The following is a 21,874-nucleotide window of genomic DNA, read 5'->3' as shown; positions in this document are numbered from 1 at the left end:
GTGCAGTATATACTGTATATACTGTATACAAACACTAAAATGATTAATTTCTCAAAAGACTAATCTGATTTTTGCCATTTAGAAGTACCTACACCTCTTGAAAGGTGTTCTAGAAAAAATAACGTGTCTTTTTAAAAATGGTATATCATAACATTGTAGCACCGATTGGGCCTATTAAGGGTTGTACTGTATTCTGCAGTTAAAACATTAGGAAGCCAATGCATAGTTTTTGAGTTTCTGTCTAGGATTGTGATTAATCTCAGGATGTGAAATTCATTGAATTAATTGCGAACTGATCAGCAGTCTAGGTATTCACCACTTAAAGGTTTCTAGTAATATTCTTGCAATATTAGATAAGATAAGATCACTTTAATATCCATATCCAATTTCTTGCATTAGGAATTTGTCTTTTCGCAGACCCCAACTTGCTCTCCATGAGACACACAGACAGGGGGAGAAGCTGGGGGTCAGAGCGCAGGGTCAGCCATTTATACAGCGCCCCTGGAGCAGTTGGGGTGAAGGGGCTTGCTCAGGGGCCCAATGGAGTAGGATTCCTCTGCCAGCCGCGGGATTTGAAATGGCAACCTTCCAGCCACAGGCGCAGATCCTGAGCCACAGAGCCACCGCTCCGCCCAATATTGCTTCAATTTTCAAAATACGCTGTGATTCCTTGACCGCCCCAAATCAGGAATCGTCAGTCCCGGTCCTGGAGTCCCACACACCAGCTGGTGCTCATCTTTACTCGTGTGAATCTTTAATGGCACAGACACGTTGCTTGGCTAGAACCCTTGCAAGCTTTTTATTCTCTGATAAAGGTTGTGTCATGATCCCTCATAATCAGTCCCCTAACCGTCCTAAACGCCGGCACTTTCCCACAATCTCAGATAATCAGACACCAGCCCGATCCAATTCTCGGAAACGACAGCGCCCGAAATAATCATCCCGTCACGCCTCTTGCCTTTCACCACACCTGTTCTTTATACCTTCCTCAACCCGCACGTTATCGCTTGGAATTAAACAGCCTGCTGTTCTCCTAGCTCCTCCACCGTTTCTTAACCTTTCTAAGGAATTCTTCTCATCTCAGCCTTGGGGATCTCGACTCAGCCTGCCTCACCGACGCCGACCTTGCCTAGCCCAACTGTTTTCGTTCGTCACCTGCATAGGGTTCTTCGGTGCGCATCGTGACAGGTTGGGGTTTTTATGTAACATAAGAGTTGCGACAGTTAAAACACCCTCCTTCATTTTAGGAACTGAAAATAATTCAAATTCAACTGAACTGGAACAAGAAATGAGCAGATGTCTGGATCCCAAGGATTGAGACTGGGAACTTCTGGACTAGAGTTCTTCAGCGTAATGAGGAAAAGGGAAGACCTTGGTTTCAGACATAAACACTTTCCTTGCGTGTAGAATCCTGTGCCACGTTCATGTTGCCATCATTTCTTGTGAGAGTATGCAGGGCTTGTAGGTTATTATATACCCATTCCAAGCAAGTTCTCATTTCTAATTTTAAAAAGTGTGCATACCCTGTATGTTAATAATGAACAGTAGCACTAGTACATGATATTTCAGAATGGAAACAAACCTAGTGTGTACTACTAAACTGGCAAACACATGAGAGGGAATTAAATTCAGATTTTATATATATATATTATTCAGAAATTCAGATGTAATTTCATAAAATCCTAAAAGAAATTTTAAATAGCGTGTGATGCTGCATGAGTGTGCAGCCAGATGGGTGTCTTCTCTACTGTGTTTTCTCATAACAAGAACAGTGATGAAGGCTGTTTGGTAACATAAGGGTTTTATATTGATTCTTATGATAATGGATTAGCTTCTTGACATTGAAATGGAAAGGTATCTATGACAGACATTAATCCCCAAGTGTATAGAAAGGCATGTTTCTAAAGCACTAATCAAGATTGTGAATAATGCTCTGGCCCAAGGTGTGACTGTAGGGTTACAAGGGTCTTTTATGTGTGGGGAGGAGTGATAAAGCCGGGTCTTTGTGGTTTATATCTAAACGTACAGCAACAGCAGTATAAAGTATAAAGGTCGGAGATTTGGTCTTGTTCTGGCAGCTGTGCTGAATAGGAGTTCCTGTTTTGACATGAAAAGGAGACGCAGTTATTTAGGGAATATAATTAAATTTAAAATTTAATTTCACTTGAAGTTAAATCTCCAAGTGAGGTGCTTGCTGTAGGAAGCTTTTGAGGATGAATTAAAGTCACAAAGCAGTTGTCCAATCACCCTCAAGGCCAATGTAAAGGTCTGAGATTTGGTTCCTCTGAATCAACTGTTATTTGTGAGAATGACATCAGAACAGTTAACTGTAGATGAAAAAACAAGCCAAACGCATTCTGAAAGAAATCCTGAACATTAGGAACACTACTGTGAAGATTCAGTGACAGAAACAGTGAAGACTTAAAGCCTGACCACCCACCTCATTCATCAGATTGACTCTGGGCTGTTTCCATGAATCAGTTACACCTTCCAAGGAAGAACATTTGTCAACACTGATGTTCAAGAGAATGCAGGTCTTGCAATCAATTCCAAAAGAAGAAATCCCAAAATGTTTTGAGCAAAGGCATTGTTGGAATAAGGTATAGTCTCCCAGAGTGACCGTTTTTTCTTAGACAACACTCAATAGGGTGTATACGTTCAGGTATTAATTGTGTATTAGGCATCATTATTTAACAGTCACATCTCATACTGTATGTGTCAATGTACTATACCTTTCACAAGTCCTCAGCAACACTAACCAAGGAGAATCTCATAATCTTACCCGAGCTAAGAAGAAGAGCTCTAACAGTCTATGAAGCACTCCATGGAAATGAATCTGCTTAGTGTTATTGAAGGTCAAGAAAGTGCACAGTGTGAATCACACCGAACTGACCTACACAGACGAATTTGTGAATGAAGGTATTGACTTGGGATTGTTAATTATTGATCGACCACTAGCGAGAGAAAACTGCTCTGAACAGCAGCTCACAGGTTGCTGCTTATCTGAAGCAAGGAGTGGTCCATTCCAAAATCCTATTTTATTTTTTTAGAAATGCAATCACTTTCATAAACCACACTGCCACAAATAATACAAAAACAAAATCAGTCTGCATGAAAAAACACGTTATTCAACACCAAGGGGACTGAGAAAAACATACTTTAAATGTCTTCTCTTTATTGTTCTTTTTATTACTAATACGTTTTAAACTGCTTTTGTAAGTTTAACAAGGGCTTCACTGTGTCACAATTTAAGACACTTTTGGAGATATTAATATCAAAGTGAATGTCCTTTAATTTGCCTGGGACAATTTTAAATCGAGCTCTTTTTTTTAATTTGCCAGTTTTAAAATGCTTGGAATTTCTGAAGAGCAAAATGTCATCAAGATATGTTCAAATTACACTTAACATAACTAAATCTATACTGTACTGCTCGTGAAACATTTTGTACCTAAAGCTACAGTGTTTTTCTTAAAAGACTAATTCTCTTTAAATTCTCCCGTATCTGGCCTATTTCCGTCAATGGCTAGGCATTTGTCAGAAAGGTGTTTGCCCCAGTTTCCTAATCTGAACTCTCACTTTCTTAAAATCTTCAATCCCGTGACTTTGTAACAAAACCTTCCTTCTAAAGGAATAATCTGTGTCCTCACCTACCAGAAGCTAAGCAAGCCCGAGTGTGGCCTGTATTGGTAGAGTATCTGTAGTATCAGGTTGCTGCTGGATTGGAAGTGGTGTTGGTTGACCAGTAGGTGGCTCTCCTCCCTGTGTACCAGAGTTCTCAGTGCTTCAGTGGCCATTGGACTGTGTACTGTAGGAAATGTTATCTTAACTGTGGTCCCGGAGAGGAAAACTCAAATAAAACATGAGGATGATGAAAACATTTCTGGATTCTTTCCAGACGTTGACAGTTTTTCTTAATCGAGCTGGAAATCACTTTTTAAAGAAAGCAAGCTCTTGCCAATGCTGAAGAGGTCCAAGCTGAAAACAGGCTTGTCTGCCAGTATTTCTCACCATGTCTTCAGTGTTGGTAAGAACATTTTTTATTCCAAACTTAATTCTCAGATTTCCTTTTAAATGATTTATCAGGTTCCCAATCCAAAATATTACTTTTAAGTCTCATCAGCAAGCGTTATAGACTGCATACAGTTTGTGAGAAGCGTTTCTCGATTGGTCCCTAATGGCTCGGAGATCGGTCTGACCACAGCACAGACAGAGCTCAGTACGTGAAGCGTAGAGGGTGACCTGAGGCGCACAAACACACACCGGCGTCGCAATCGTGTCGTTAACCCCCCCATCCAAGGGTAGACAAATACAATGAACAATGGCTCCTCTTTGTACACATTCAACACCCGGACAGGCGTGTTACACAGGACTTAAGGCGTTTTAAAATACTCCATCGAAAATGCTGAACTACTACATCATACTGATGTATTAACTACCCCATCCAACGGGTTCCCCCTTAGTACTCTCATTTTATTGAGAGGTATACAGACCTAGAATGCAATTTTGTTGTCAGCACGTTTTGCAACTTTTGCTCCGCACTGGAACGCGTTAAGACCCGACCCTTCACAAAGCCAAGTCATTAGTCCCCGTTTTTAAAACGGACTGGGGCAATAGTTGGTATTGTAACTGTGTTTTCGTGAACTGGCAACCTTCCATGATAATGACTGGGGCGTGCTTTGTAAATGCCTTAGATCCGACAACGCAGCGTTAGGAGCGTCAGAGGCACAACACGGTTAATTGTATCATTTGTTGCATTTTAAAGAATGGGGGTGGCTGTTGAACCGTAAGCTGCAGGGATACGCAGAGCTACAAAAATGATTAAGCTCTCGAACAGCTGAGGAGGTTTTATTACATGCTGGGAGTCGTTCTGAACCGAAGGAGAAGAGGAAATAATAATATAGTAAAGCGTCAGGCAGCGAGACTATTGGTTGGAGTTGTTGAGCCAGAAGGGTCGATAGGAGTCAATCGCGGACCTTTCTGTTCATTATCCCCTCCTTGTGTGGCGAGCAGCCAGACGTAAATCACTTCGAGTGAGTACTAGTCCTTCTCTGAACCGATGGCGGACTCTGCCGGCACCAGGCTGCCCGGGACCTGGGTGACCGCTGGATACAGGGAGGGCACGCCGGCGGGGATGGCCGACGAGAAGCCTAAAAAGAGAGCTTTCTACCTGGTCAGGATGAAACCCCTCGCCAACCACAAGGAGCCCGCGAACCACAATAACATGTCCTTCATGATCCACTGCCACATAGGCAAAGAAATCAAGCACATCTGCAGCAACTGCAGCCGCGGGAACGAGGCGCAGGACGGTGAGTGAGTGAGCAGGGCGCAGGGTTTTTTTTTTTGTGCGTGTGTGTTGTCGTCTTTGTTTTGGGGGATTTGTTTGTGTCGCTCAGCCCGGCCAGTGCGGCATGTGAGTGCGGGAGCATCCGCTGGACCCGCTGGGCTGGTGGTGGTGGTGGCGGCGGGGGCGGCGGAGCGGCTCGCTGCTGTAAACAGCCCCCGAGATGGCCAGGGCTGTTTTCACAGCAAAGTGTGCGTGGAAATCCTGACAATAAAACGTGCAGAAGACAAACAAGCCGCAATTCGGCTGTAAAACACCCCCACCCCTCCTCGGTCTGTAGCTCACATACGTGTGCTTATTATTAATATATAGAGCGTATAGCTAATCGATATGCTCCGGTCTCCCCGCTCTGTTGCAGAATGTTATTCAGTTCTCTTCGTTGTTTGCTGGTTCAGATGTAGGCAACTGTAAAAAAATGCTGTAAAGAATATGCGAAGAGAGGATGATCTTTGTCAATTCAGAGATGATAGTACATTAGCATCCGATACAATGTCGTTTTATTATATTTTTTTAACATAAATATTATTTTATGGTTGTTCGGGCTCATGTCATGAAAGTAAAAACAAAGAGGCAGTGGACACAAAAATCGGACACATTCACACTCTATGGGTAATGAAACTGTGTGAAATAATTCATTTATCAAATTTTAATGAATGGGGATGAAATCCATTGGATTTTTAAAGTTTATTTCAGGTCTAACTCCGCAATTTTTCTCGAAAGGGCTTTAACGGAGGACGGAAATGTTATATATTTCCGAAAGCCTAATAAGGTTGGTGGTCAAGCTGAAGATAGTGGCGATGTGGTTGTGCAGTTGGGGAGATTAATACTCTACTGCTGTTTTCCTATTTTAATAAAAAGTGCTTTGGAAATGTGTGCTATAGAACTGGATCATTAGAAGATCAATGTTTTGGTGTTGGTGACCCTTTCTGTAGAATTGCGCTACTGCATCTTATCTGTTATTCAAGATAATAAATACAATATAAGTGCGAATAAAATTTGCAGCAGTGTATTTTATTCCGCTTTGTAAGATTTTTTTAAAGTAGTTATAAGTAGAAACGACTATATTTTCTGCTGTCTTTCGGTATTAAAATCAAAAATACAACATCTTTAGTTTTACACTGATATTCCAATTTCGATGTAGAATTTCTTTTTATGAAATTACATGACCTTAATACTAAGTAGCGCAGAATTCTGATTAGAAATGACTGCATGAAACAGAAAATATTTCTGAACAATAATAGTAGGCTACATCCTACATTTACGATAATTCAGGGTGATCTGCGAAGTGATAAGATTGGCTATTATTTGATCTATTAAGCTGTCTGCTTGCATGTCTGCATATGGAGCGTTCTGACCTTTTTTGTTCAGGTGATAAAGACATTTTCTTTTGCACATGAGTTGAATACTATGCACCTAGAGCTCAAGTGGAGTGTGATCATTTACTGTTGTTAAGATAAACACAATTCATATTATAATGTGAAGTATCGGCAGTTATCACTCTGTGCCTTCGAATCAACGCAGTCTGCTTCCAATGTGTTACAAAGTTAACTACATTAGCGTCTTGCACAAATGAAAGACAGCATTCAATTCAATTAGTAAAATTGCTGTATTGTCCCATTTTAAACAGACAGAAACTGAACAGAAAACACTGCTGTATATATGTGTGAATACAAGCAATTAAGGAAGATCAGCATCAGTTCTATCCTAACAATTGCGACTGTATATCTTGAAAACTACTAGAATATAATAAACGACTCTATAAAGTTATACCAACACCACTAAACAGTTTTGAAAAGGAAAGCAAGGATCCTAACTGTAGCAACTGGAGACCTTGTGTTTGTTTAGCGTGACCGTCTCCCTTTCAAGACTGCCTGACTGCATTAATACCTCAAGGAATTCTCCTCTGAAGTTTTTTTTCCAATCCCCTCCTGAGATATTGTTACAGGCCCCCAGGCGTACATTCCAGAGTTGTTTGCGATTTTTTGGCTTATATTCTTCATCTTTTAAGATCTTCTCTTAACGTGCAAGGTTTTGCTTTTCGATCCCTGGAATGTAATGTGTATTACATTCTTATAGCTATTTGAGCAGACACCTGATTAAATATTAGCAGTTCAATAAATACTCTACTGTTTGTTAGTTTAATAGCCCAGTGATTCTGAACAAATGCCTTATTTTGTCTTTTCTCAAAAACACAATGCAGGTGAAAATCCAAAGCTTGCCTGAAGTGGTATTGATCAGGTTCAGTTAGTCAGAAAGGTGAAGATGAGATTATAGCGATAGAAAGAGGTGATTTCTGAAGTGCAGAGTAGCGTATTGGTGAGATTGTTTTCGTAAAGTGCAATTAGAAAAAGCTGGGCTAGATAAGCTTCAGAAAGCTCAACATTTGTAAATGCCAAAATTGTTCTGCTTGAGATACTTGGCCTCTTTTTTGTTGTATATATGAGAAATGGAAAAAGCGCTTTGAAGAAACAAACAGTTCCTGTATAAAATATGTGAAACACAATTGTTTTATGATTTTGATGCTAATATCTGTTCATGCTACATTCTGTCTTTCTCCTAACCTGGTAAGCATAATTTTATGTTCCTAATGATCCCACTGACAAACTGGCAGGAAGTCAGATAATACCAAATGCAGATTCTATCTCTTTGGCTGCAAAATGAATTCAAAGGCTATGTACAGAAAACTGTGTCTGAATAGCAAACCAGTTCTTGCTGGATGTGAATTACCAGATGATTCAATTGAACCACGTGCATAGGTGTAATGAAAACCAGTTCATGTGTATAAAGTCTACACTGTAAATGTGATAAGTCAATACAAGCATGACCCTAAATGTAGCCTTGGAGCAGACAGGCCTTTTATGGCAATATGTGATTGATTTTCTGTTGTTTTTAGGCCTTCTGACCTTATGCATTTGTGGTCTCCCTCTCCCTGCGAGCACTGTGACATTATTTTCACATGGCCCCTTGAAGAATTAAACGTTTCTATTTAAACCAATATGCGGCAGGTTCTGAAAGATGTATTCTACTGTAGCTGTGTCTTGACGGCGCCCCAGAGCTCTTGTGTTTCCAAAAAATTCTAGAAAAAATAGAGGTCAATATTATGGCCAGAAGATGTTTGAAACAATCTAAAAAGCCTGTAGTTAAGTCAGTGTGCTTGGAAGGACCATACACTGTGGTACAGTGCGTGGTACATGTTCTGTGTCACTGTATACGCAATCAAAACATTCCCATTTCACTTGGCATGCTGACAGCCTGGCTGTCCTGCTCATATCTCAGACTGCATCCATGACCGAAAATTGCACAGCGGAGCATCTGATCCCTCTACAGCTCGGCTGTCGGGAGGGCTTTTTCTCTTGCAGAACCGGGATTTTGTGCAGTGTTGCCGTGAGTCCGCTGCTTGTCTCGAAAGCTGTTGTATTAGTTCTCATTCTCGTGGAGAGACGCAGGTTGGGGGTCGCAGTGTACGCTGCCTTTGGCAGGGAGACTTGCGAAGTCACGTGATCTGGAACTGTCTGGGCGCTCTTTTCCCTGCTGCTTGGTTTTAAGCACTTGTTTATTGGTTGGGGTCAGAGACATTGCAGCAGGCCGGCAGCATTGAGACAGCTTTCTTCTATCAGAAAGCTTGTAGTGAAAAATGTAGGACATGTCTTTTTTTTCCACATGGCCTACATACGTAGCCTAATTGTGCATTTAATATCATTTCACAAATGATACAGTATGTTCATAGACAACAGTTTTTTATTCTTGTAGTTTAGATACACATTTAGATATGTGTAAATGCAATTCAATTCCAAACTGAACAATATATATATTTTGTTTGACAAAACTATACTCAATGAACATAGTGTGAAAACTTCCCCAGTCAAAGCTGGTGCTGTGATAGACTCTCATCTCTTTAATGCAAGTCTGAGAGTGTTCAGGTGGGTGAATTTTGTGGCAGTCATTAGCAGTAGGCATGGTGACGTTTCTTGTAGTTTTCTGTAGATACGCTTGTGCCTGCTATGGAAACTTTTAACTCCCCACAACACAGCGTCTCATCGAAAAGCTGTCCACCTCTGTGTACATTTTGGCTTATTAAATTCTGGGGTTTGAGCAAAGTTGCAATTTATATTTCAATTAATCGGTTAACTGTTGTAGTGCTTTGTGTCAGTATTTACATTTTAAAATACTCATGGTTTAAATCCACAATTATGTCATTAAGATGGTATTTGTGTCTATGGATGATAACATATTTTTAATCATTAGAAGAATGTATTATGGAGTAATGTTTGGGTTGTAGAATAGAAAAGTTGCAATCTTTATGTCAAAGAACACTTTTTAAATGTCCATAACCTTCCATGTTGTATATACAGTCTCGTGTTTTTATCATTAATCTTTTAGGGAAAAGGGTAAATCCTATCACTCATTGGTTTCTCATTTGCTGCTTGACGATGCTGGAGACAGCCAGTAGCTAAAACCTATCAATCAATCAATCAATCACTTCTCCCATCTCATGTCTGCACATTGTTATTTGCATATTTAAATGATACATGGTAAATGACTCCTATAACATACTTTTCTAACGAACACTATGAAAGTATGTATTGATTTACATGGTTAAAAACACTTCATAAAAGGCAGTCAGTACAGTTACAGTACATGTTTTTTTAAAAATCTGTCATGGAGAAAATGACAAGCTCTCATTGTTAAGTTTTGTAGCTCGCTTTGTATAATTAACATAATAACTTTTTTTTTTGTACAGCCTTCCTTCTTTGTCTGTCTTTGGCCAGTTGGATTTTTCTTTGTCCGGGATTGATTCGAAAATGTTGCAGTCTGGTTTGCCTGACTAAAAGTCCGGGGTGGGGTCGTATTTTTTTTTTTGTTTGTCTTTAAATCTGGAAACACCCGTTTCTGTGTGAGCTGTGCCCACCCTTTTGGAATGGTGGGTTGTTTCCTAGCGTATGTCCGCTCTGCGCGGGGAGATAGTGGGCCTGTGGACTTGTCCAAGCCGCTGGCCGTCCTGTGGTGGGATTGACAGGCGCGCTGTCCAGTGTGTCCCTCGTGGACTTCACTGGAGGGCCGGCAGGCCCCGGGGGCCACTGTTACACCCGAGGGTCGGGTCCTCCGTGCCCAGTGGCACCCGGACAGTTTCACGCCGTCACCTGTGGGATTCCGCTCTGTGTGCGTGTCTTTACTGCTCGCGACAGTATACGGAGGACCAATGAAGTTCTCCCTCCGTCGCTGATTCAGTTTTGTTGTTTTGTTTGCAAACAATGTTTCCAGCACAAACTCAGCAGCTCCCGGAAATCTGTTGAGAGCAGAAAGCCTGTAAGCTGAGCAATGAGCATCCTAGGGACACACTCAGAGCCCTGCTGTAGCACCCCTGGACAATTCAAGGTAGTCTTTCCAGTGTCCTGAACGTGGCAGCTTTGCAATTGTTATTCCATGGTAGGATACGCACTGTATACATAGAACTAAACTTTCAGACAATAAACGTCTGCTCTCCATCTCACGCTTTATTTTGGAAGCAGTTCTTAAAATACTTAAAAATGGACTGGAATGTTTATCTATCGAGGAGGCCAGAGCAGGCCCAAAGACTGAGCAGTCTGGACGGTGAGCCTGTTAAAAAACTGCTTTTTATTGAAATATTGTTCTTAATCACCCCCGGGCAATAAATAGATAAAAGGAGAAGTAAGGGGATACGTTCATGAAAACGTGCATGATCTTTCCTATGACAAAACGTAACAGGAAGTCACGGGACTTTTGTCTGTGTGTGATTCTGATTTTCTATATTTAGCATCTTCTGGCCATATAGTTACCCACTGGAAAGAGCTGCTTTTACAGCTCGGCCATAGATCTGCACATCTGACCCTTCAGATGGGCCTGTTTCTGGGGTTTTCAGTATATCTGAGTTTAACAAAACACACAAAAAAAAGAATAAAAATGGAAATCTGCAAATCTGGAACTCATGATTGACTGTATGTATATCGAAGTGAAGGTTTTTTTACTGGACATTTAGCGAGCTGGTCTTGCTCTGATCTTTTGTATTTGACAGTAGTTTTTGCCACTCATCTAAGGTGACTATTGCTCCGCTTTTTCCACAGTGTGGTTCTCAGTTCTTGGTTTTCTTTATTTCCACGAATGCAGTTCTGTGCCAAGATTACCAGCGGGGAGGAGAAAAGGGCTGGCACGGGGCTGTGGTGTTGGCAGAAGAGGGGCCAAGATAAACTGCTGATCCGCATTCTGTGAAGAGCACGCCTGTGCAGCACAGCTGCTCCATTGTGGGAACTGTAATTATGGGAGAATATAGTATTGACAATTTGCAAGAGCACGGCAAGTACAGTGTCAGTTTCGATCTAAGCACACGTGGGATTTCCAAGGGTAGGAGTGGAGAACGGTGAGGCTGTGTACAAATCTGTGCTTCCGTTGACGCTGCTTGTCTTCCCTTCCCTCTCCCAGCTGAGGAAGTAGAAAGACTGGCTGCGATGCGCTCCGAGTCCCTCGTCCCCGGAACTCACACCCCTCCCATCAGGAGAAGAAGCAAGTTTGCCACGCTGGGCAGGCTTTTCAAGCCCTGGAAGTGGAGGAAGAAGAAAAGTGAGAAGTTCAAGCAGACGTCAGCAGGTAAGACAAACGGTTCACTTGGGCCTGGTCTTGCTCAGCGACGTCTTCCCTCTTCCATGAGTTAAAGCCTTTCTAGGCTTCTACTGTGGGATGCCCTTCCTTGGGGGTTTCGCCCAGCATGTGCACTTTACCTTTGGGAAGTGGCAAGCAGGTGTGGGTTAGCCACTCTTTCACTGCGCTAGTGAGACGCAAGGTTCAGGTCTTTTCTGCTGCAATGTCTCATTTAGTTAAAAACCTGCGATGCCAGAATGTGGTGGTGTATCAGCAGCATGAAAAGGTGAATTGCAAAAAAAAGTTGAATTAATTGCACACTATCTTATTGAAGGGATATAAGGAGTCTGTCGATATTGATTTGCCAGTTTAACGGGATATTATATTTCTATTTTGAGCTCCTTTCAAGCTCTAAGTAGCACATGGTATAGTTTGTGCTTTAAAAGTAAAAAAGAGTCAATTAAAGGAGTAGGAAAGCTGTTGACAGCAGGTTCTGTGTGGTGAGCAGAACTTTCTGTGGAAGCCCTTAAATGTTAAATGTGTGGCCATTAGAGGGATTTAAAATAGGATAGTGGTCCCATACTGCTTCAACGGACAGCGCTCAGGGTGGCCTTAGAATTAGAAGGCATTTATCCGGTGTAAAAACTATAAGTGGACTTTTTCCTTTAAACTGAATCAGTATTAATTTAATTCTTGCACTGTTAATTGCAATGCTTGCTCACAATATTAAGGAAAAGACTGATTTTCAAGATTCCTTATTAGTCAGAAAAACGTACCAGTATTTTAAAGGCAGTTCTTACCTTTTAGAAATGAAAACCTAGTGAGGAGCACTATGGGTTTGGAAGAGAGAGATGATTCCCATACTTGCATAGTTCTGAAGTAAGATGCAGAAGATCAAGTTTTCCAGTTGGAGAAAAAAAAAACAGTTGCCTGTGAGTTAAAATGGTTGGCTTTCACATGCCAATGATGCAGTAATTCACCACAGGACACAAACAAGGTTAGCATGCCCACAGCGGTACAGGTACAGTATACAGTATTTTTTCATTGCCAAAATAGTGTGTTCTGCACACTCAGTTTCTTAAAGTGAAAAAAAATCTTCTGGATTAAAATTTTCTTTAATGGTGTTTCATTCCATCAGATAATCTTAATTATATAAGCATTAGAGAATGTCATATCACAGCGGCAGATTTTTCATTTGTAAATTATGCGCCTTATGTTCTTTTTACTATTTTACTATTTTACTATTAAACTCAAGGGGGAAGTGATTGATTATGAAGTGATATTGCAGCTTGTTTAAAGTACAGTATTTCTAACTGCCTTAGTTCAGCCTTAGTTCCTTTTAGAAAGGTCACTTTAACAATTTTATTTATATTAAAATGCCTACAGCATAGTCATGGCGATGGCAAATTGCTGTAGGATGGAGGCTTATAATATATTTTTGTTTAACATACTGAACAGAACTGCATATTTACTGTATGCAAGAGAACCCAGAGTGCATCATGTACAGTATATGTTTTAGTCTAGGGACTTGATGGTAGATGTACCAGAGGGGATGTACTGTACACTACAGTGAGTGAAGACAGGCTGGAGTCAGTATGATGGACTGCTCTTAGCATACAAAGGGTTGTTGAGTGAAGATCTTTCAGTGAGGATGAGAGCAATAGAAATTGGGGGGTATTAGATCTTTCATCTGTGTCCATAGCTAGGTTATTTTTTTTCCATTCTTATTTTGTGCAGTATCTTTCTCTTGTGTGAGTGCTTGAAGAATATGTTCCCAGGGCAGCAGAATTCAGCCCGTGAAGTGTGTGTCTACTGCACGGCCTTGCCTTTAACTGAGGGGCACCAGCTGCATGTGAGAATCTGCACAAGTCCCTGTACAGGTGTACGTCAGAAAATCATCATGAGAGCAGTTATGAAACAAGAGGACGCCAAGTGTTCTGTGTTAATCATTTGACTGTTTGCCGTGGTTCTCGTCCAGTCATCTTTTCAAGGAACCAGGAAAGCAACTTCAGCTACAAGGCTGAGTTACTGACAGTAGACACCCATTTTCATCTTTAGAAAAAAAGCATCTTACGTTCAGTAGTGAATGCTCATTATTTCTATATTGCAATAATGCCAGATAGACTGTAGAAGGTACAGACATCTAGGACAGTTGACGGGTGACACTGTAAATGTACTGTACAAGATGAGCAGCCAAAAGTCTCCGAAAAAAAGTTGCAGAGAGCACATTATCGCTCATCCTAAAGTTCACTTGGAACCTCAAATCCAGCACTGAGCATAAAAAAATGTCTTAAGGAGTGTGGGAATGTTAACTCTATCCCTAACTGGGGTTTCAACAGTGCAATCCTGCAATCTGTCTCTGTAGCTCTCAAGTCATCAGTTTTGAAAATGTTCCTCAAACTAAAAAGTCTCAAACAATGAAAACCATTGAAAAACGCTCTTGGAAATTCATCACATATATTACAGCATACAAATTAATATACAGTATACACCAAAAGAGTGTACTAGAATGCCCACAGTGCTTAAAATCTGTTTAATTCATATACAGTACAGTTTGCTAATTAAAAGGCTTCCTTTCCTATTTTGAGCACATCTTGATAATGCCCTTAGTTCCCAAATGCATTCTCTCTAAATTCTGACTTAATCTCCTTGTGGGGCTTCTTCCTGCTTAACTGTAATGGTTTAATTAGGTTTTCTGCAAACCCATATGGCTGTTCAGAAAAGAGGAGCAGTAATGAGTCATTAAACAAGAAGCGAACCCTATCAGGTATTTTTCTATGAGGGTGCTGTTTAAGCCCTTGCAGATTTACTGACTAGGCCACAACACTTTTTACCTTCTGTCACCTGAGCGTGAGGTAACAATGTAGCATCACCTCCAGTGTCTTCAAAACGGGGCTCGCTTCAGGACCAGCTTGTTGATGTTTTATTTTCCTCTTCCTTACATCGAACATTTGATAAACGGTAACAATACAGAAACGGAAACATTTCCATATGACATTATTTGTGGCATTTCTGAAATAATATAAATCCTTGCCTTAGGGTTTGTGGATAATAATTTTGCAGGATTTCCACTGGCATATCCTGTATATAATATAAGGAATGTCATATCATTAAAGGATATAATGCAAATCCCAAAGATTGCATATATGGAGTAGGCTATTTAGACCTGGTAAACTGTGCTTTTCCTGCCCAGTTCTTCAGCAAAGGTCGTTATTCTACAATAAATGCTGCATTAAATTGAATGTTGAATCAGTTCTTATGTCTCTAATGTATGATTCATACTTGAGTTTAGTTGAGATTTGAATTGTTGGTCTTTAAGCTCACATTGTAAGGCACGTATAAAATGATCATTATCGGAATGTTTTGTCAGAGATCTTTTAAAGAAAGCAGGGAAGTTGACCTTCTTTTGTCTGTCTCTCATGTAAAAAGTAGTGCTGGTAAACAGAGCACACGGTTGATGGATTTAATGAGCAGCTTTAAAATGGACGGTGCACCTTTTAAAGTTTTGAAATGCATTCGGTATTTCAAGTAACAGCAGGTTGTGGGATGTTATGGCATTTTTCTTACTTCAGCAGTTTTCAACCTGAATTACGTGGCATAACAACACATGATGAGAATACGTTACAACCGAAACAGTATGAACCGATACAGTATCAGGGTATCCAATACAGTGTATGGAGTATAAGTGTTAGTGTAGGTGCCTCAAGAGTAGATTATCAATGTTTTCATACTTATAAGCACAAAATGTCTCTTGTCATGATTGCCTTCAGGAGCCTTGGTAGCTCAGACGGCAAGGGCGTCTTGCTTCTGACCGGAAGGTCCTGGGTTCAATCCCAGGTAGGGGCAGGTGACGTCGCTTGCTCTGATTCCTCCCAGATGCTTTTTTAGGTCCACTCCTAAGGGGTTAATCCTTCCGGGGGGAACAGGCCGGCCGGAGCGTGATGCTGACCACATCACCTCCACCTCCAGTGTCGGATGGTTGAGAAAAATGGTGGCCCTTCCCCCCCTTCTCCCAGGGGCCTTTATGCCCTGAAAAGGGACCTACTATACCTATGATTACCCTTGTATTACACTGAAATCACTGAATGTGGATCTGTGTAAAGTGTGTTTCCTATACAGTACGTATTTGTGTTAGATGATTTTAAAATAATGATCTAATATAAAGTCATTGAAATAAGATGTGACTTCTTATCATTTAATGATCTAATCATTTGGTTTCATACAGTCATGTGTATAGTCCATTGATATATCTGTGTATTTCTAAATGTGTTTTAGGTAGATCATTTCTGTATATTAAGACCTGGTTTCACCTTTCTGGGATGTCAGAAATTTCGCTAGGAAGTGTCATGATCTTTTAAACCATGCAGTGGGACTTCCTATAGGCTATCTTTTGAAAGCTGTCTATAAACCAGTTTCTGAGCAGTGTTGTGATGAGTGCAGTCACTACATTCATATGTGATACTGGACAAATGTCTGTTTTGTTTTTGATTTTAATGTCTGCTCTATACTTTAGTGCTCTGAGCTCAGTGTCCTTCCAGACTTTGCCTGATTCAGACATGGTCACTCTTACTTTGAAGTCCATGAAAAACATCTGTATTTCAGAAAGAATAACAAATAATTTCCTTTAACTGTAGCCAACTAATCTCGTTTTGCAGAAGTAAAGAAAATCTTCTCGGTTAATGACACATCCAGTATTTCTGTCTTTTACTGTAGTTGCTGTTTCATAGCCTTTTATTCATTAAAAACATTTTAGGAGTTATCTTTATACTGTTTTACAATGAAAATGGAACACTCTAGGTTTTACATCAATTGCTTATATGGCAGATATGTAGTGTTGTTTACATTTTAGAAGATATATTTATTAATTGTTTGAGTAATATTGTCCCCTGGGATAACAAAACATGGAGGTCAATCATGATTTCATAAAAGCACCATATGCTCTATGTTTGGATCTTGATATGTGTTAAAATAACCAAATTAAGCTGCTTTAGAATCTACACATATAACTGTTGAAAAATACATGATTTTATTAGGGTCAAAAGATAAGACCATGCTTTTTTGAGAGGATAAGTTGCATGGAGAAGGTGACGTTTTGCTCCATTAATCACCAGACTAATCCAGGAAAACTAGGAAGCCAGTCTGTGGAGGACAGGCCACATCCTGGAAGGTAGAGGGACACTACAACAGCCCAAGAGCATTGTCAGAATGCACTGGCAGAATCATTAGACATTCCAAGGAACAACAATACACTCAGTACCAGAATAATTGTAACCTAATTGAAAAATACAGACATGCTTGGAGGTTTCTGCACGCAGACAACATCGAGAGATTGTAAAGCTAAGTGTTAGGCTGCTTGTTGCATCATTCAATACAAAAGGAGTTTGATGTGGTAAAGGATCTGAAGAATGACACAAGATTGGTGCAGATTAAGTGCAAAACGACTGCTCAGCGTGACATCAGTGATGTCCTTGAGCCATCAGTTTTTCGCTCTTGCAAGCCTAATGGGAACTGTGAATTGTCCAGCAAGAACACACAACAAGGCTGCACGGTAGTCAGAGAAACAATGGCGCAGTATTAAGAAAACTGTGTCAAGGTCATTCCATGGCCATTTTGTTCTGGGGTAGATCATCATCAGTGGAACCAGCCAGTGTCATCGAGAAGACAAGGCTGCCACCGGCAAGCCTGCCGTAGCACAGGAGGCTTGCCAGAACACCCCACAGCAGTCTGTCCAGAGGCTGATCAGGTCTGAGAGTCAGTACAGTTAGTATTGCTTTAGTATTGACTCAGTGAGCTCCTGTCTGATATTAATTTAAAATATTTGGGTATGTAACCAACAAACTCTACATTATTATATATATAATCTATAATATGTATGTACATATACATCATACAGTATGTATATACAGTATACTATAAGCCCTTTGTTGGGATGATGAGGAAAACAAGAGGGAACAGAAACAACAGAGATACCAATAGGGACAACCTAGAGTTCCCTTTCCCAATTGGCATCTAGCTGCATGATGGGCGATGTCATCTCAGGAAACATGCTGGAGGACAGCTTGCTTGTTATGGAGCTCAGAGAGTTAGCAGAAAAAAAATGGTGGATTCCTTTTTGGAGGGACTGCAGTGACTGTAGAGTCCAGTTTTGGATGGCAGTAATGGATAATGGAACAGGAGTGCTGCAGCACCAGAGGAACACAAAACAGCAGGCTGATGACCAGACGCCAGGGATCCTTGTTTCGAGTCCGAAAGTCTGAACAGTTCTGCGAATCCATAGTGAAGGAGGAGATATTTTTAAAGGAGACAGCTGAGATTCTTTCCTTATATCTTAAGTTGTTTTCTTGTCTTTTTTGTTGTTTAATTTATACGTTTTTGTTTTATTCAATCAAAAGGAGCGCGGACCATGTGTTGTGTTATACATTACACAAAATGAGAGACTGTATGTGCCATATATTGTGCCTATTGTGCCATCCTGCCTTGTTTTCTCTTTCCTTCTTTGTTGTTTGGAGCAAAGGCCATGTATAGACAAATAATGTGAGAGGGGAACATGAGAAAAGTAGCACATTTTTCTCTTTCATATTGCCTTATTTTCTCTTTCTTTGTTTCATGTCTGGGGCTTGGTCCACACATGGAATCAATGCAGCAAAAATGCAAGAAGAGGTGTGAGCAGGAGATCAATATATAGTGAATGTTGGTAGTGACTGTGATTGAAAACAGCTGGGCGAGACCTGCTTCAATTAAGAGCTTCCATTAAAATCAGAAAAGGATGCCAGTTTGTAAGAAACAATCAGAGTAAACCTGGCTCACAGGCTATGAGGGACCATTTCTAAAGCAATCGGAAGCAAACTGAGGGACTTGATGTGTAAACATGTATTAGTATGAGAAGATTAAAAGTGTTAACTGATTTTTAACATTTTTAAAGAAAGACTTGTATGACTTGTTCCATTGGTCCATTTCCATTTATATTCAATCTAAAAATATATATAAATATTAAATTTATCTTGAAAATGTGCTTCAAAAACAAAAATATAATTACTATCCTACACGGCTTTTGTAATGAACAATGGACAAGGTTTACTTACCTGACAAATTACACATTAGATCAGCGCTCCTCAATTTAATTTCGATATGTATTTCATTTATATTTCATTGAGTTCGAATTTTGACATTTGATGCTAGTGACAGCCTTGATGGCTAACACAAAATAGTAGCACAAAATGAAACATAATAGCATGTTACAGTATATGTGATGGAGGAAGAAGAAATGAGTCATAATTTGGAAACTTATTGCTCTTACTGTTTATCAGGCACTGGAATATTATTTCACATTTAATTTAAGCATCTTTGTAGCTATGATTAAAGTAGAATAGCAGTGTTGTGGGGGCGATTTAGTTCAGCTATGACAATACTCCATATTAATATTCATCAATAGATACATTGATATAGAATACATATATAATATGTATATAGTGAAAAAATAGTTCAGGTGGGTAGCTGCGTCAGCATGTGTAGGCTGCAAAGGAACAAGTAATAGGTTTATTCCATGCTGAAAAGAGAGAGAGAAAACACATCATTTCAGCTGTGGAGCCTTCTTCAGGTGTCGAACACACCAGAAGAAGGCTCCACAGCCTTAACGTTGTGTTTTCTTTCTTCTCTTTTCAGCAGGGAATAAACCTATTACTTGTTCCTTTATAGTGGAAAAATAGTTTGCCTTGTATAAAGAGTGACTGCAGTCCATCAGTTTTTTTTTTAAGTCTGTCATCAGGACTGCTGTACATCACATTATCTGTGTCTGCTGGTGAAGAAAAAACATTTGACAATGACCTCAAAATACAGCACAAAAATTGTGGGAGCACGCAACACACTGTATTGTTAAAGAAAAAATTTAAACCAACATAAGAGTCAGTATCGCACGTAACAAACGTCACTATTATCATACTGCACCTTTGCAGTTCAGTAGCAAAGTGACAAACATGTGATGTGTCATGTAGCCGGTAAATCCCCATTGTTCATCCCCAAAAACATGATGATTTCAGAAAGTGCCCTCAGATCATTTTGCCACTTTGTAAAGGGTTACCATAGGTTCAGTACTGGGTCTAGGGAGCCACGGGATCAGATAATCCACACTTGGGTTACAGGTAGAAAAACATGGAACTGGAGACACCAGCTGCCGTTCTGCTGTTCTGCAGAAGAAATAGAAGTGAAAAGCACCCGGTTTGTTTTCTGTTCAAGCTGACAACTGTTTTTGCAAATGCCAAAAATCTGCCTTCCTACACTTGCTTAAATGCAAAAAGAATATACAGTAGGCTGATTTCAGTGCATTTCAAGAGCACTGTCTACTTTATTTAGTAGTTTCCTAGTGCTGGTTTGCTTTTGGAGTGGTGAACAAAAGCATTTTTGACTTGGAAGGTTGCATGGCTTCCCCTTGGTATGAATGCAGGGGAATAATGTGAGGTCTGTACAGCACGTTCTTACACCAGGGAAATTGCTCTAAACACTGATTTACAAAAAATGGCTTTCATTGTCTATTGTATCAACTGCAGTATCTACATGCTCAACAAAATAGTGGAGGTGAATGTTAAAATGTTAAGATTTTACCCAATACACATCCTATGTTGGATGTTAACAATAACGTACTGTAGCAACCTCACATGCCATGCATACGATGAAGGTCTGCACATCAAACACCCACTCAGGCCCCTTCAGGATTTAATGTTTCTGTGACATCTCAGTATGGAAGACAATGCTTTCTAAGCAGCGAGTAATGAAAGAAAAGTAGAGAGGCTCGATCTGCAGGAGAATACAGCTGCGCTGTTTAGATTATCTATAGCTCGAGGCCACATCTCTGGCTGTCCATCTCTGCTGACCAGGCTTGAGAATCTGAGTGAGACACAATGTGTACTCTCTACCACCGATGTGGCCTAGTTTACTGTCATACTAGCCAGCACCCTGGAAAATACACCAAGGACCAAGTTATTAAGTTGTCTTGCAAATTACTGTTACAGTTTCTGATTGTTACAGCAAATTAAAACCTCCAATTTGCTACAATACTTTATTTGGGCATGGGAAATATTGTAGAAAAATCTATGCGGGCATCTATACTACGTACAGCAGTTAAAGTCTCCTCTTTAAATTGCATTTGAAATTAATTGTCGGGTTGGCTTCTCCTTCATGAGAATGTGCCACTCTCTGGTGATTTACTTACAAGAGTTGGATTGGGTTCAATATCAATATGAATTTTCCTGCCACATACTTTAAATAACGGAGATTCAGAAAAAAAAGATTACGAATGGTGAATAAGAAACTTGTTTCCAAGCTGCACAGGACACCGGTGTTAACAAGCCATTTTTATCCCATACCAGGACAATAACTTTAAAAGGTTTAAATCAAAGCCTGTAAAAAGAGGTGCTTGCCAGTTCCAGTCGCAATTTAATCTTAAGGCATCAGGAAAATAAAAAACCTGTTATTGCTTTAGACCTGTTAAGGTAGAAATGAATAGCTACACCAGATGGTAGTTGATTATTATTCACTGATATTGACGATTATTGTCCGATATTTATGATTATCAGACTCACTCCTGGAAAGTGTCCGGTCTCCTGAGGGAGGCAGACGGTCCAGCAGTTCAGAGCTATGGAGACTGAGCGGTGTCCATGAAACCAGCCAGGCTCTTACAGCAGTCAGATGGATTCATGTTCTTAACCTCTGGCAGCCTCTCAGCTGCCTGGAAACTGTCAACAGCAGGCGACCTGATTTGGGCCTGGTCATTAACTGTTTTATCAAAATAACAGCCAGTTGACCTGACCAGCCAGAATAGGTTGGCAAAGTCAATGGTTTATTTTAAAAACATTTTGCATTTGTGCAGAGCTCTGTTAAATTCAGCACCCCACAGGTTTACTGATTTTCTTGCTGTAATTTGGTGTCTTCTGTAGGCATCAGGCC

General features: G+C 40.3%; 1 protein-coding gene across 6 annotated transcripts in view; it reads left to right on the top strand.

Moving 5' to 3' along the window:
- phactr1 (phosphatase and actin regulator 1) overlaps positions 1 to 21,874 on the top strand; it is a 125,687-nt gene that overhangs the window by 48,424 nt on the left and 55,389 nt on the right. For 4 of the 6 annotated variants that reach the window (XM_015354757.2, XM_015354755.2, XM_015354756.2 and 1 more), the window contains exons 1-2: positions 4,777 to 5,306; positions 11,780 to 11,944. In XM_015354757.2, coding sequence (XP_015210243.1) covers positions 5,057 to 5,306; positions 11,780 to 11,944 — 415 coding nt within the window. In that variant the 5' untranslated portion in view covers positions 4,777 to 5,056. Of the gene's footprint in view, positions 1 to 4,776; positions 5,307 to 11,779; positions 11,945 to 21,874 lie in introns of those variants that run through there. The other 2 variants (XM_015354759.2, XM_015354758.2) reach the window with 1 other exon arrangement.

The sequence above is a fragment of the Lepisosteus oculatus genome, chromosome 6 (genome assembly GCF_040954835.1).
Source record: "Lepisosteus oculatus isolate fLepOcu1 chromosome 6, fLepOcu1.hap2, whole genome shotgun sequence".
Classification (NCBI taxonomy): domain Eukaryota; kingdom Metazoa; phylum Chordata; class Actinopteri; order Semionotiformes; family Lepisosteidae; genus Lepisosteus; species Lepisosteus oculatus.
Note: the sequence above shows the minus strand (reverse complement) of the source record. Positions and strands in the feature narration are given on the sequence as shown.